Here is a 16,559-nt window from a genome sequence, read left to right as displayed (position 1 = left end):
GTAACAGTTGGCTTGCATCAAGGGTCAGCATTAAGTCCGTTTCTGTTTAATATTGTGATGGAGGTGGTAACAGAGGAGGTGAGAGAAGATGCACCTTGGACAATGTTGTATGCAGATGACATCTTGCTGTGTGTAGATTCAAGAGAAGAAGCGGAAACTAAACTGGAAAGATGGAGAAAAGTACTGGAAGAGAGAGGTATGAGACTGAGCAGAAGTAAGACAGAGTATATGTGTTGCGCAGTGGGCGGTGGCCAGGAGACAGACCTGGAGCTGGAAGGAAATGTCATCAGGAAGGTGAGAGACTTTAGATACTTAGGTTCGACAGTGGAAGAAGATGGAGGAGGTGAGAAGGAAGTGGGATGCAGGATACAAGCAGGTTGGAGGAACTGGAGGGAGATGGCTGGAGTGTTATGTGATAAGAGGGTGCCGATCAATCTGAAAGGCAAAATTTATAGGACAGTAGTGAGGCCAGCTATGACATATGCTATAGAAACTGTGGCCCTGAGGAAAAATAACATTAGCAGGATGGAAGTAGCAAAGATGAGAATGCTTAGGTGGATGTGCGGTGTGACCAGAAAGGATCATCTGAGAAATGACTATGTCAGGGGAACAGTGAAAGTTACGAACTTAGGAGCGAAAATACAGGAGGCAAGGTTGAGATGGTTTGGTCATGTGATGAGGAGGGAGGACGAATATGTGGGAAGAAGGGTCATGCAGATGGATGTGCAAGGAAGGCGGAAGCGTGGGCGGCCAAAGAAGATATGGAGGGAGCTGGTAGAAGAGGACTTGAAGATGAAGAACTTGGATGTGGTGACAGCCCAAGACAGGAAGGTGTGGAGGAGACTCATAATAAACAGTGACCCCACTTAAGTGGGAGAAGCTGCAGAAGAAGAAGAAGTTAATTTTAAGATTCTACTCAGTTGCTATTGAAATATTGTTAGATCAATGGGGAGAACAAATTTTACAGGGACAGAAACGGGATGGAGAATACATATATTCAGTTGTAAGATTATAAACTTGTAACTCGATTTGCATACCGGACCAAACTCTTTTTGACTACACCTGATCAGAATGAAAATGACAAAAAATGCGGTTTTACGACAACATTTTGTCACATACTGCATTGTTTCTTCTGAGCAAACTTACAAAAGTTGCCTGTCATCAGAACAATACATTTCTTTGGATTTTATGAACATACTGGAACTTGAGAGAGAGAAATGCGATCAAATGACTTGATAGAAAACAGTAATGCAAGTAGAGTTAAAGATAGGTTGAAAGGACAAGCCAAGATGTGAAAAAAACAATGTTAATTACTTTAATGAAAGATAATAGCACAGACACACACTCCTCGTTGTCTGTTTGTATTATAACAGGACAGGATACCATAGTGCAGCAAGTAAATCGTTCTTTCCTAAATAAATGTATTCTGGGTTATGCGGAAATGCCACGGTGTTGTTCAACTCATAAATTTATTATATACTACAGCAATTATAGTGTTATTAGTATCAACAGACATTCTATTTCTCTTTTTGATTAATTATACAGAATGCATTTCGTTTGAGAGAAAAAGTACACGTGACATTTTTTATTCCTCTTTTAAATTTACCATTCGTTAATATTGAATATCAAAATGAATATAATTAGTCCTACGAGTACATTCATAAAAAAGTACGAACAAATTTAGCATAGTAAAAGTGTCACCAAAAATAAACGAATACGTTTAATTCAGAATTAAATGCAGGATAAAATATACAATATTATAATTATAGTAATTATAGAAAACAGACACCAGACTAAAGCGCCATCCATCTCCAGAAATGTAAACAATTCAAAACATTGTATTTTTTTACTGCATTGTTTTTCTCCTCTTTGAGTATATTAAATAAAAAAAATGCATGAAGTATATCTGTACTCAATCAGTCTTCTGTATTTATTAATTCATTTAATTGCACGTTTGCTTACAATAATGGCTCGGCAAACATCTTAAGCCATGTCAAATATTAGTTGCCGATCAATTAAAAAAATCCAATAAACTTTTTCCTCATATCCATCTCTCCATGGTCTTTTTACCATATTTTAATAAACGTAATTTTTATATCCAAATTAATTATGACTCCCTTTTGTTCCCTTGTGGCCTTTTATTGTTCTGCAAAACTCGTGTTCATACAAACCATGGTTTAATGAATTACTATTAACATTGCACAACTGTAGGGAACCTTAGCGGTAAGTGATTAGAACTACGCAATTACTTTGTAATTAATGGAGAGAATTGTTTTAGCAATAGAAAGCGCTCGAGAGAAATATTGCACCTGTCAAATCAGCGTGTGGTACCAGAAAAATTGTTTCCCAAATAAAATCCTTTAGTGACATATTGATTCGCGAAAGTAACTTTGCTCAAATGGCCTAGTTGAGTGATTGCTAAGAATGTTGGTAATTGGTGGGATAATTATTGCCAAACTGGAATAAGTTTCTATATAAAAAAAATGCATAGGCGAAGTTGAAAATAAGAGAGAAGAAAGAAGCGTAATCGTGACAATTGACATTTATGTCTTTAGAGGTGAAGCAAGATGCTTTTCATATTCCCCGCTATCTGTCGTGGTTACAGTGAGGGTAAAATTTACGAGCAGTTTGCTCGCCCTGAATGGGCATGGAGATTATGTATCGCTATAGGAGGCTAATATAGTTTTTGGTCTTCTATATTTAAATATGTCCGTTGGCTCGTATGCTGCAGCTTGTTGAACCAAATCGTTGGGATGTGTGGACGTCTTTAGAAAAAATTTGGAAGCTAAGGATTGTAGATAAGAGAGAATATAGGGAATATTTGTGTCTCTGTGGAGTTGGCTGTTTCTAACATACCACGGGGCGTTCAAAATCATTCTCAAGCACTTGTTCTGCACTCGCTGTATCTTAATAATGTTAGTATTAGAGGTGTGGCTCCAGGATGGAGAGGCATAGGTGATTATAGGACGAATCATCATCTGGTATAGCTGCAATTTGATTCTGTTGCTGAGTTTGCTATTTCTATTAATTAGCGGGTAGATCTGAACTATGGCTTTAGATGCTTTTGCACATGCAGACTTGATATGTTGGTTGAAGCATAATCGTGATCTTTCGCAGAACATCACTTTAGTTATTTTTATGTTTTCCTGAAGATGGTGTCAGGAATATATTTATAAATGAATAAAGTGAACGAGTATAACACGCTGAGGTATTCAAAATTCATGAATAATTATTAATACATATATGCAATTATTAATAAAAGGAAGAACAAAGAATTGGAAAATAGTACAGTTTATGTATAATTATTAAACCTTTTATTTAAGGCGGTACCAAAGAATGGAAAATAATATAATCATTCACAATACATACTACCTTCTCTCGAGTGGTCTAGATCAGTTATTAATAAATAATCATTCACAATACATGCAAGAACGCACGACATTGCTGACTATAAGGGTGAAGCAAAATGCTTTTATAATCCCTGCTGTCTGATAAGGTTGCTGTGTGAGGAAAAGTTTATGAGCTAAGTGCTCTGCCTGAGTGGTTAAAGATCTTCATTTGGAAGTAGGATGGCCTTGGGTCTCCTATATTTTGAGAAGTCTGTTTCACCATAATTTGCTGCTTTTTGCACTAATTCATTCGGATGTGAAGAACTTTACTGCTGAAGACTGCAGGAAAGAGTAGATGTAGGGGATATTTGTATCCCGGTGGAGTTGAACATTTCTGACATACCATGGTGCGTTTAAGATCATGCGGAGACATTTGTTTTGCACTCTCTGTAGTTTGACGATATTAGTACTTGAGGTGTGGCTCCACGCTGGGGATGCATAAGTAATAATGGGTCGAATCATCAACTGATAAAGGAGCAGTTTTATTTTGATATCCAGCTTGCTATTCCTATTAATAAGAGGGTAAAGCTGTGCAATGATTTTTGATGCTTTTGTACATGAGGCTTTTATATGTGGACTGAAGGTTAATTTTCTGTCCAGCAGTACATCCAAATATTTGGCTTCTGCTTTCCAGGGAATCTTGATATTAAATAGGAAGATGTTATCTTTGGGAGATATTGAGTTTTTAGTGAAGAGCATGCGATACTCTTCTGAGGGTTTACTTGCAATCTCCATTCCGAGAACCAGTGCTCTAAACTCTGCAGGTTTTCTTGCAGTTTCTTGGTGACAAGGTGCGGTTTAATAGATCTGGTTAGTATAGCTGTGTCGTTTGCGTGTAGGACAATGATAGATGACATTGGATTGTGCGGAATGTCCGCCATGTAAATCGTGAAAAGTATCGGTGCCAGAAGGGACCCTTGAGGAACTCCTGCCAAGATGCGTCGCTGGGTAGATAATATATCATTTAGTTTGACTTGCATTCGTCTGCCACTAAGAAATTACTTTATAATTTGGACTAGATCTAATGGAATGCCAGCTAAAATCAACTTGTATAGTAGTCCAAAGTGCTATAATTTGTCGAAAATTTTTCTAAGTCAAGAAAAACTGCTCCGGTGTATTGGTGCCAATTGTAGTACTTGTGGTAATGAATTCGATTAGTCTATGAATTTGTTAGGTGGTACTGTGAAACTGGCGAAAACGAAACTGTTCTGAAGGAAGGATGTTTAATTTTTTTACTGAAAGTTGAATTCTGGAAAGGATAGCTTTTTCTGCTATTTTGCCCAAATTAGAAATCAGGCTTATGGGACGATAACTTTGAGGCTGCTGAGGATCCTTGCCAGGCTCGTATATAGGAACTACGTCTGCCAACTTCTATGCAGAGGGAAAGTACTTAAACCTGAACATAGCATTGATTATTGTTGTAAGGTGTACGATGGCCTTTCGGAGTAGCAGATTAATAACTTTGTTGGATATGCCGTCAGGCCATGGAGCTTTTTTATTCTCTAAGTTCTTTATAATGTCATAAATTTCAGCTGTAGAAGGTGTGAGTTGGCTGCTACAGGTATCAGGCAGTTTTAACACGTGTCGGACGTTGCGGTGGACTTTCTAAATATGATTGAAATTTAGATTATCATAAGTAGGGCTACACTGTTTTTCTAAATTTTTAGCTAGAGTTTCGTCTTTTTCTGCATCTGTGTAAACAATGTTCAAGTCAGATTTGAGAGAGGAAGAAACTTGTTTTTGTTTTTGATGTTTCTCAGGAACTTACAGACGGTTTGATCATCAGATAATATGGAGGCTAATTTGTCTTCCCAAAGTTTGTTTCTGTGAGGTTTAAGTGCATCTCTCACTGCATGTTCATTTTTTTCAGATATGTTTGTTCTTGGGGTATCTTTTTCTTGTTTTATTGTTTTCCCTGATTAAGTTCATTATGTCATCTGGTAGTCGTTTAAGCTTAAAAGCAATTGAATTTGGGGCGATAGATGCTATGGCTGCGTTGATTTGATCGGTAAGTTTATTGACTGCAGAATCAATTTCTTCCTTGGAGTTAATATGAGGGACGAGATCAATGTAGTTTGGAAGCATTTCGGATAGTTTTTCCCAGGGAATGAAGGTATGAGGCGAAGGGGAAAGTCCCCTCTGATAACCCAGTTGGAGCAGAATAGGATTGTGGAATAATGATAATTCATTCAATGATTCCAGGGTGTACTGCAGGTTGACATTCTGAAGGACAGCATTATCCAAGACGTCGGATAAGCCAGTCGGACTGTGGTGAGTTGGCACTGAGGGGCCAGCCACAGCTGCGCAATTTGAGCTTGTGTAGTTAAAGAGGATGCGGCCATTCCTATTTTTAGACCTACTGCTCCAGGCGTGATATTTTGCGTTTAAATCTCCGGCGATAATAACCGGTAGTTTAACTCCGAATAGCATCCAGATCTCTGGTCAGCAATGTTTTTGATGGTGGGTTATAAGCAGCATAGATTTTTATGTTTCCGACAGAGTTTGTGATGACATTGATACCTGTGACTTCGAGATTAGTGGTTGTAGGAATGGCTACAGCATGATGGTTGATGTGATTTTTGAACGAAGATGGCTGTATCACCACCTCTATAATTCAGCCTATCATTCCTGTAAAGTTGATATCCTTTGAATTTAGGATTGTCAGCATGTCTCAGGTGAGTTTTCATTAATTAATAATATATCCGGATGATATCTCTCATTGAATTCCTGCACTTCTAGTATTTTATTTTTAAAGCCTTTGGAATTCCATGCAATAATCATTAGAGAATCTGGGGTAAATTTTTCCCTATGCATTGGAGAGTGCAGATAAAATGGACTGTGTTTGCGGCAAGAAACTTTTTGTAGTACTTAGTGATGGATTTGCGTTACTGAAATCCTGTAACATATTTACAAGAGAAGAGGTGTTGATGGCTGTTATATTTCAATGTGGATTTGTCATATTCTGGTCATGGACTGCTTTTTTGGGGCGGGCCACGTCAGCATATGTTCTTGTTTGCTGTTGAAGATTTAGTTTCTTCAGGGGATCAGTTGATGGTCGGTGAACACCTGTCATCTTGTTCAAACTAATAGGAGCCTGATTAACTTGAGCTTCTGGGACGCTCGTTTTTGATAGTGAGGTAGATTGACTGATTAACTCAGTTTGCCTGTTTTTTATGTGGAAAATACACCCTCTATAATTTTCAGGGTGGGGGCCACCACAATTAGCGCACTTAGCAGGGATGGTTTTTTACTTGGAGCAGGTGTGTGTGGGCTGGGTGTCACCACATTTTAAACATCTGTATTGAGCTTTGCACTTCTGGGCATGATCAAATTTTTGGCATCTATGGCACTGCATAGAAGAGTCCCTCTTCCTAAGTGGCTCCGGTGAGACATTAAACCCACAGATTGTCTTCAAGTTAAAAATATTTTTATAGATATTGTGTATTTACACCAATACCAGAGGCATAGGGATCTTGTTTGATCTGTACATTCTGCTGAGCTTTATGGGAGGCAGATCTTGGATGTTGAGGTCAGCAGCTATTTCAATGTCTTCTGATACGCCTCGCAGTACTCTTACATCCAACTCCTTGGTTAAATTTCTATAGTCATTCACTGTAGTGGGCTGAATTTTGATGCCCTCATCTGTTCTTGGCAGTGGAGTAATTTATCTGCAGGTTGGCCATGGTGGTTCTTAAGGCTGTCCATATCTGCTTTTCCCTAAGAATGACTGGAGGCACCTTTTCATTGGTGGAGGCAGAGGAATCTGTGTTGGGGGCATCTTCATCCATGCCATTTTCGTTTGCTGACTCCGAGGTGAGAGTTTTGCGCTTTTTGCGCGCGTGCGTCTCTCCTTGATCTGAATGAGTAGAGGCCGAGATTACTAGATTTAATTTTTCCTCCATTTAAGGAGCGTCTTCATTTTGATCTTCATCAGTCTTGGGTAAAGAGTAAAAATTTCGAAAGCCGGGCCATTCAAGCTCGAATGAAGCTGAATGCCAGCCCTTTATCTAGAGAGTCTATAATGATGTCAAGATCTATCGTGTTTGATGGCCATTTGAGCTTAAAATTCCTTTGAAGTTTATTTACAAGAATAAGTGCTTCATCCAGATTCTCTGGATGAAGCACTTATTCTTGTAAATACAGTATAATCCGCAATTTAGTAACTTTAATCACATCTCTGCTAGTTAATTTAGCGGCTACGCTACAAACCCAGAGTTTCTCATATTTGATTAGGACGTTCTACCGAGAAGAAAATACACAACCGTCATACGTCCACGCGCCAAACAAATTCACACCAGCTTGATTCACAATACATACTTATAGTCCTTATGAGGACTGGCTTAAAGGGGTGAAGCAAGAATGCTTTTCATCTTCCCCGTTATCTGTAGAGGACAGTGTAGGGAGAGGGTGTTATTGAGCTATTAAAGTTCTGATCATGACAGGAGGGCAACAGCAATAGCCGAGCTTCAGTTAGAACTTCATTGGCCACATCATTGCAATCCATTACCCTCCCAGGGTTTCATCCATCCATCTTTTCCAAATTCTTACCTCACAATACAATACAAAATACATTTTATAGTCCTTATAAGGACTGGCTTAAAGGGGAAAAGCAAGAATGCTTTTCATCTCCCCGTTATCTGTAGAGGACAGTGTAGGAATCAGGTGTTATTGAGCTATTAAAGCTCTGATCATGGCAGGAGGGTAACAGCAATAGCCGAGCGTCAGTTAGAACTTCACTGGCTACAGCATTGCCAACCATTACCCTCCAAGGGTATTGGATTGAATGAATTAATCACCGCATCTCACGGTCGATTGATTCCTCCTTCCACTCATCACCATAAAATACGTACTACCTTCTCTCGAATGATCTAGATGAGTTATTAATAATAATATTAAGTGTGAATTAATAATAATTATGACCTGAAATAATTTAAAAATTAAATTTTTGATAAAAGAATAACATATGAAATTAAAGTTTATATGCGTATTTATTTATATAAATATAGTTTATTTATTTTTAGTATAATAAAATGAAGGATATTATTGCAAACGTAAATAATAATGTACTTTTTCTATACTGACGCCATTAATATTCACAATAAAACAGCATACAGTTGTTTTAGCATTATAGAGATAATTAGACGGTGCTATACAATTATTAATTTTTCGCACACTCCAATGAGCCCGAGTGCAATTCTTACAGTTATTTCAAATTGTTTTGGCGTACTGGTTCCCTCAAAAAAAAAAAAAAAAAAAAAAAAAAACTGATTAAAATCCTAACTCACAAGTGGACATATTGCAATCGATATCCTAAATAGTGAATTTTATTTTAATGTTGTATCCGGCTTGAACAAGATTATTGCATTGTTTTTATAACTGCAAATATTTTACTAAATCTCACACATTCCATCATCTCCCTGAAATAAGCATTGAGATGACTCGAAAAATTCTTGTAAGAATTTCAATGCCATACTTAAACTTACAGTGACTCCTTCGTGGAGGTGTCAGTGTAAGTTTCCAATGTCTGCAGACCAACAGAGATATCTGTTGCCATGGCAACAATGAGTTCTGTTGTAGTTGACTAACATGAACAGTTTATTAATATGATAATATCGAATAGATTTATTTATTTGCAATAAATTCTCATAGATTTATTCTTTATTAATATTAACAAATGTTTAATTTTAATACTTATTTATTAATATTGTTTCATTATTAATAAAATAAATATGATTTTAAGGTAAATGTACGTTATAATACAGGTGGATTTATATTTAATTCTAAATAACACCTTTATTTATTAACAATAAACAATTTTTAAATAGTAATTTTCTTAATAATAAATTTAGATTAATGAATTTAGATTAATGATAATTAAATGTTCTATTCGTTCACTACTACAACCTTAAATCAAATTTTAAATAATAATAATAATAATAATAATAATAATAATAATAATAATAATAATAATAATAAAGTATATTAAAAGGTAAAAGATAAAACCTAATACGATTTAATGTACGATTGACTGATTAAAAAAAAAACGATTATAATAATGATATTAAGTCAATTTAATAATGACATAAGAATCGAAAACATACGCATAAACTGAGTATGTTTCATTTGCCAAGTTTTCTCCTGTAGTTTCTGAACACTTCTTATCTATCGAGTTTTAGTTTCCTTCAGAGGTATACTGTCTGTGTTTCAAACCAGATTCTATGAAAACTTTTCAAAACTTCGACTTTTATCATTCACTCCTCCCCCTTGCTATACATTACGAACCAGGGCATATCCTTACAGCGCTTATTCCCTATACAACCAAGCCCATTTGAAGCAGATGCATACCAACAATGTTTTCATGATCCAAACGTATTTCCCATGAGGCCAAGCGCTACTGATATCGCGAGTTGTGAATATTGGCTCTTTTAACTTGGCAACTTGCCACCTCCCTGGAGTGCACTGCCTTGAAATATGAATCTGAAAGATAAAAAGAGCCGTGTAGAATTCTTTTCGGTCAATTAGAACCTTATGTAGGTTTGTTCTTAAATTCTTTTGTTTGGAACATTAAATTATTCGATTTATCCTCTAAATTCAATACGTCTCTAGGTTTTAAGACTGACCTGTGGAATAAGTTTGTGTACAGTCGCCTAATGTTGTTTCTACGAGGTTGTGCTGAGGCAGCTCAATGGAACCATCCACAACTAAAGGCACTTCTTCTTCCCAGTCGAAAATAAGATGATCGGTGGTATAGGAAACTGCAACATAAGAATTTACTTTCAGAAAACTTATATTAGAAATTATATATAAAAATTATCGGTGAACGAATGTAAATTTTAAAAAATCCGTTTTGTGTAACTCAGTAAAAAAAAAAAAAAAACTCACGACTTTCTATCTTCATTGTGCAAGTCTGGGTATCGTGAGGATAGGTCTCGAACTTCATTGCGCATGACAGAAGTAAGGTCAACCTAAAAAGACACGCATTATTGGCGTAAAATTTCAATTATTATGTTAAAATTAAAATGAGAACGAAAAAAAATGAAAATAAAAATAAAGAAAGCCGAAATAGTGCCCAGACTAAATAATTTGCCCATTTGTTAGCTGATGGGTTTAGTAAAAGAAGAATTTTACTATTTTTTTTGAATTTTAAATGCATAATATTAAGGTTTTCTTTTGACATTTTATTTTTATATGACGACAAATCTAACGTTTCCAAATTGCCAAATTTTAGCTAGGAATATGGCTGGTTTTTCGGCTCACTTTTGCATAATGCACGAGACACGCATTTCAGCAAACGACCCGCTTACTTCACCATATACAAGATGGTTTTGTCACTGTAAAGCCAGATGTAATGGTTGGGGATCGTCATCTCTTGGAAAGTCACACTCTTGGCATTCTTGACGAACGAGTCTGGCCTCCACATCCTTTTCAGCCAATTTACCGGAAGTAGACGATATTTCGAGGTCATATTTTCAGGAAGTCGTAATCGGTGATCTTTCCAGCTCTGAGACATGAAAATGTCGGCAACGTACGTCTGAAATGTGTAAATTGGTTATTTCAACAAATAATATTTAAATAAGTATTTAAATATTTTGTGTAAATTACTGATTTAAATATTAATGATTTTAATTAAAATAAAAATAAATAGTGCTCTTTTCTGAATTATTAATTATTCCAAAAAAAAAAAAGAGTACTAAATAACTATTTAAAATAAATAAAGAACCAATAGGCTTCATTTCGGCGATGTAAACATTATTTAAATTAAGGGAATATTAAATCCCACATTGTTTCAAAACCGAATAAGAAACTCAAAGAGTTTCATGCCGAATATAGTAACTATAAAAGTATCGGCGACTACTAGCGTAAGCTAAAGCATGTAGTCCAAGTACGTAGTACAAATTAGGGCAACTCGTAGCAAAGGTGGAGAAAGTTCTGATCGCTATTCTTAGTATTTCTAAGTTACTATATTCGGCATGAAACTCTTTGATTCCGATCTTTGAGTTTCTTATTCGGTTTTGAAACAATGTGGGATTTAATATCCCCTTAATTTAAATAGTACTGAATAACGATTGTTAAATGCATATATTTGGATGCAACATTTGTACTGCTATTCTCTGTGCTTGTTTTAAACAGTTTAGTGAAACTTGATTTCCAAGTGGTATCACGTATATATCAGGATATCAGGATAACATTACCATTGAACCTTCGTTAATCGAATCCAGACTGAGAACTGTGACATGAAATCTCACTACCGATGGTCTACCTGAAAAATGGAAAGAAAGAAGTCTTAAGATAGTTTATGGCATTTTCATTCTCACAATTTATTGAAATCGTTTTATTTTATGTAAATTTTCTAAAAAAAAAAAAAAAAAATTGCAAAAATATGTAAAATTATGTTTGTCACAAAGAGAATATAAATTCCTTATTCCTTATAGTCTTTATAAGGACTGGCTTAAAGGGGCGAAGCAAGAATACAAATTGACAATTGACAATTGACATTTATGTCTTTAGGGGTGAAGCAAGATGCTTTTCATATTCCCCGCTATCTGTCGTGGTTACAGTGAGGGTAAAATTTACGAGCAGTTTGCTCGCCCTGAATGGGCATGGAGATTATGTATCGCTATAGGAGGCTAATATAGTTTTTGGTCTTCTATATTTAAATATGTCCGTTGGCTCGTATTCTGCAGCTTGTTGAACCAAATCGTTGGGATGTGTGGACGTCTTTAGAAAAAATTTGGCAGCCAAGGATTGTAGATAAGAGAGAATATAGGGAATATTTGTGTCTCTGTGGAGTTGGCTGTTTCCAACATACCACGGGGCGTTCAAAATCATTCTCAAGCACTTGTTCTGCTCATCTTAATAATGTTAGTATTAGAGGTGTGGCTCCAGGCTTGAGAGGCATAGGTGATTATAGGACGAATCGACATCTGGTATAGCTGCAATTTGATTCTGTTGCTGAGTTTGCTATTTCTATTAATTAGCGGGTAGATCTGAGCTATGGCTTTAGATGCTTTTGCACATGCAGACTTGATATGTTGGTTGAAAGATAGCTTTTTGTCGAGAATCACACCCAGGTAATTTGTTTCTTTCTGCCAGGGAATTTTAGTATTGATTAGTAACACATCTCCTGCAGGAGACATTGGCCTTTTTGAGAAGAGAACCGCTGAGCTTTTCAGGGGATTGACTTCCAATCTCCACTTGGAGAACCAACCCTCCAGCTTTAGAAGATTGTCTTGAAGCTTTCTAGTAACGAAGTGGGGTCTGAGAGATCTGGTTAGTATTGCCGTATCGTCCGCATACAGTGCTAAAATGGAAGTCATCGGATTGTGTGGGATGTCTGACATGTATACAGAAAACAGCAATGGAGCCAGTAGAGATCCCTGCGGCACTCCAGCAAAGATATGGCGCTGGGACGATGTAGAACCGTTAATTTTAACTTGCATTGATCTATTCTGAAGATATGAACGGATTAGATGAACCATTTTTAGTGAGATACCGGCTGAGATAAGTTTGTGCAGGAGTCCAAAATGCCAGATTTTGTCAAATGCTTTAGATAGGTCTAGGAATACCGCACCTGTGCACTGGCGCCAGTTGTAGCTGGTGGTGATATATTCCACAATTCTGTGGATTTGCTGGGTAGTACTATGGTGTTGTCGAAATCCAAACTGTTCTTTAGGGAGGATGTCTAGGTCATTTACTGAGGTTTGGAGTCGTGAGAGGATGACCTTCTCTGCGACCTTACCCAGATTGGAGATGAGACTGATTGGACGATAATTCTGCGGTAAGTGTGGGTCTTTGCCTGGCTTATGTGTAGGAATCACATCAGCCATTTTCCAGGTGGAAGGAAAATAGTGAAGTCTTAAGATTGCATTTATTATATTGGTCAGATGCACTATAGCTTTTCGAGGCAGCAGCTTGATCACCCTGTTTGAGATGCTGTCTGGTCCAGGAGCTTTATTGTTCTTAAGTTTTTTAATAATATCATATAATTCAACAGGTGATGCGGGTGTAATATGATCGGCACTGGTGTCCGGGAGGTTTAGTGCATGCCTAACCTGTCTGTGGATTTTGTACAGATGATTGAAATCAATGTTGTTATAAGAAGGTTTGCACTGATCCTCAAGATTTTTAAGTATGGCTTCTGCCTTATCTGCATCTGTGTGGACTAGGCCCTGGTTTGAGATTATAGGGGGGAGGGATCTGGTTTTATTTTTGATATTTCTCAGAAGGCCCCAGATAGAGTGATCAATAGGTGAGATAGAGGCTAACTTTTTATCCCAGACTTCGTTTCTATGTGTTTTAAGTGCATCTCTTACTGCTCCATTCAATCTGTTAAGCACTGTCTTATCCTGAGGTGCGCGAGTGTTATGAAATCTCTTCCTAGCTCTGCTCTTCTCTCTGATCAGGTCCATAATGTCCTCAGGCAAACGATCAGGCTTGGGAACAGGTTTCTGGTAGGATGCAACCATTATAGCGGACTTAATCTGTTGGGTGAAGCTAGTCACTGCAGATTCCACATCTTCTGGTGTGCATATGGGAGGGACGGGTCCTATTTGATCCCGAAGTGCTTTAGACAATCTCTCCCACGATATGCCTGAATGAGAAGGAGGAGGCAGGCATTCTTGCTCACCCAATTGCAGTAGAATTGGGTTGTGATCCGACGACAGCTCGTTTAGTGATGTAAGGCTGTACTGTAGTTTAATGTCTTGCAGGATGGCTATATCCAGGATATCAGCAGTGCCAGATGTACTGAGATGCGTTGGTTCGGTAGGTCCAGCCACAACAGCATGGTTTAATCCTGTGTAGCTAGAGAGGATTCGACCATTTTTGTTGGTAGATTTACTGTTCCAAGCAGGATGCTTTGCATTGAGGTCTCCAGCAATGATGACCGGTCCTTTTGCTCCAAGGATGGCATCCAGATCTGAGGTCAATAATGTCTTTAATGGAGGGTTGTATGCAGAAAAAATTTTGAGGTTTCCAATTGAGTTTGTGAGAACATTGATTCCTGTGATTTCGAGGTTGGTGGTAGTAGGGTTGGTTATTGAGTGATGATTGATATAGTTTTTGATAAGGGTGGCTGTACCTCCACCTCTATACCCAAGCCTGTCGTTTCTGTAAATCTGATACCCTCTGATTTTCAGTGTGTCAGCAGGCCTCAGGTGAGTTTCATTAATTAGCAGTATATCTGGATTGTATCTATTATTAAATTCCTGGATTTCTAACAGTTTGTTTTTTATACCGTTGGCATTCCAACCGATAATCCTAAGAGAATTTGGGACGATTTTTTTCCTATGCATCAGAGAGTGCAGATAATATGGATTGGGTTTGCTGTAGGAATCTTTTTGTGACACTTAAGGATGGATTTGAGTTGCTGAAATCCTGCAGCATGTTTGCAAGAGAAGAGGTGATAACAGCTGATAGATTTGAGTGTGGATTATTCCGGTTCTGGGTTTGTACTATCTGATTGGAGCGGGCCACATCAGCATATGTTCTTACTTGATGTTGAAGATTCGTTTTCTTAAGGGGCTCAGTTAACGATGGGCGAGCACCGGTTGTCATGTATTCACTCTTGGAGAACTGAGTAGCCTGAGCTTCAGGAACTCTCGCACTAGATGACGAGGTAGATTGATGACTTGTATCATTCCATCTGTTTTTGGGGTGATGTATACACCCTCTATAATTAGCAGGGTGAGGAGCCCCACAATTAGCGCACTTAGCCGGGGTGGATTTTGGCTTGGCGCAGGTGTTTGTGGGGTGATTCTCGCCACATTTTAGGCATTTGAACTGAGCTTTGCATAGCTTCTGGGCATGGCCAAATTTTTGACATCTGTGGCTCTGCCCAGAAGATGATTTCTTTCTCAATGGTTCTGGGGTGATTTTGAGTCCACAGATTGATTTTAAATTATAAATGTCTTTGTAAATGTTATGAATTTCTACTAAAACTAAAGGCATAGGTGTCTTATTTGATCTAAACATTCTAGTAACCTTTATGGGGGGTAGTTCCTGTAGGTTAAGGTCAGTAACTATTTCATCTGTGTCAATATCCTCGGAGACTCCACGTAAGACTACTTTCAGATTTTTTTCGGAGGCAAGTGAAAATGTGTGATATTGGGTTCCTCTAGTGTCCAGTTCCTTTGTAAGATTTCTATAGTCAGCCACCGTGGTGGGCTGGATACGTATTCCCTCGTCTGAATTTTTAGCAGACGTGTAACGAATCTGTGAATTAGCCATGATGGTTCTGAGTGATGACCATCTCTGCTTTTCCCTTAGGATAATCGGTGGCACCTTTTCATTGGGGGAAGCAGAGGGATCTGAAATGGGAACATCCTCGTCCATACCAACAACATTTGTTGACTCAGCAGCAAGAATTTTTCTCTTCTTACGTGCGTGGGTTTCTTCTTGACCAGAAGGATTAGAGGTAGAGACAACTAGATTGAGTTTTTCCTCCATTTGAGGGGAGTCTTCATTTTCCTCAGCATCGACTTCAGGTGAGGAATACAAATTTAAGTAGCCGGGCCAATCCCGTTCAAACTTTTTGAGGAGCTTTTTAATAAAACTGAGTGCTAGCTTTTTATCGAGTGACTCGATAATAGTGTCGGGGTCAATCATACTAGTGGGCCATGTCAGCTTGAACTTCTTTTGGAGTTTATCAATGAGTTCAAGAGCTGGCTCTTTATCGAGCAAGTCAATGAATACGTCTAGGTCAGGTACGCTCATATCGATTTAACTTCGTATGTGCGTTAATAAAATATCCCGCAGGTCTGAAGACCTGCCAGCAGAAATTTTTGTAAAATATCCCGCAGCCGCAAAGGACTGCCTGCAATATCAAGCATAGGCGTGTCAACCAGCAATAAGATGTTAAAGTACAACAACAATGGCGATACGAATGGTAGTAGGCCTAGCGTATCGCCTTTGTGAAGTCAGTTGACTTACCTGTACCTGGATAAACCAGTATGGGAAATAAAATACCTGTTTATGGCAGCAGCAAATAATTGATATTACTAAAGAATAAACATAAATCTCTAAAAACTTATCAGTCAAATTCACAATTCACCATCAAAAATACACGACACGAAACACTAACACGCGAGCCGCCATCTTCAATCGCAAGTCGAATACAAATTGTAAATTACTAGTTCATATTATAAATTCATATAATTTAAATATATTTGG

At 37.7% G+C, this 16,559-nt stretch overlaps 1 protein-coding gene across 1 annotated transcript in view; it reads right to left on the bottom strand.

Moving 5' to 3' along the window:
- Positions 1 to 16,559, bottom strand: part of LOC150101934 (glycine receptor subunit alpha-2-like) — a 103,681-nt gene that overhangs the window by 13,924 nt on the left and 73,198 nt on the right. Inside the window, exons 4-7 of the mRNA XM_090399933.1 lie at positions 11,582 to 11,645; positions 10,694 to 10,920; positions 10,272 to 10,354; positions 10,010 to 10,144 (exon numbers count right to left, since the gene is read on the bottom strand). Of these exons, the coding sequence (XP_090256059.1) occupies positions 10,010 to 10,144; positions 10,272 to 10,354; positions 10,694 to 10,920; positions 11,582 to 11,645 (509 nt within the window). The remainder of the gene's footprint in view (positions 1 to 10,009; positions 10,145 to 10,271; positions 10,355 to 10,693; positions 10,921 to 11,581; positions 11,646 to 16,559) is intronic.

This window comes from Typopeltis vanoorti, chromosome 11 (genome assembly GCF_054136105.1).
Source record: "Typopeltis vanoorti isolate ZY-2024b chromosome 11, IOZ_Tvanoo_1.0, whole genome shotgun sequence".
Classification (NCBI taxonomy): Eukaryota; Metazoa; Arthropoda; class Arachnida; order Uropygi; family Thelyphonidae; genus Typopeltis; species Typopeltis vanoorti.
The sequence above is the reverse complement of the archived record's forward strand: the minus strand, read 5'-3'. Positions and strand labels throughout refer to the sequence as shown.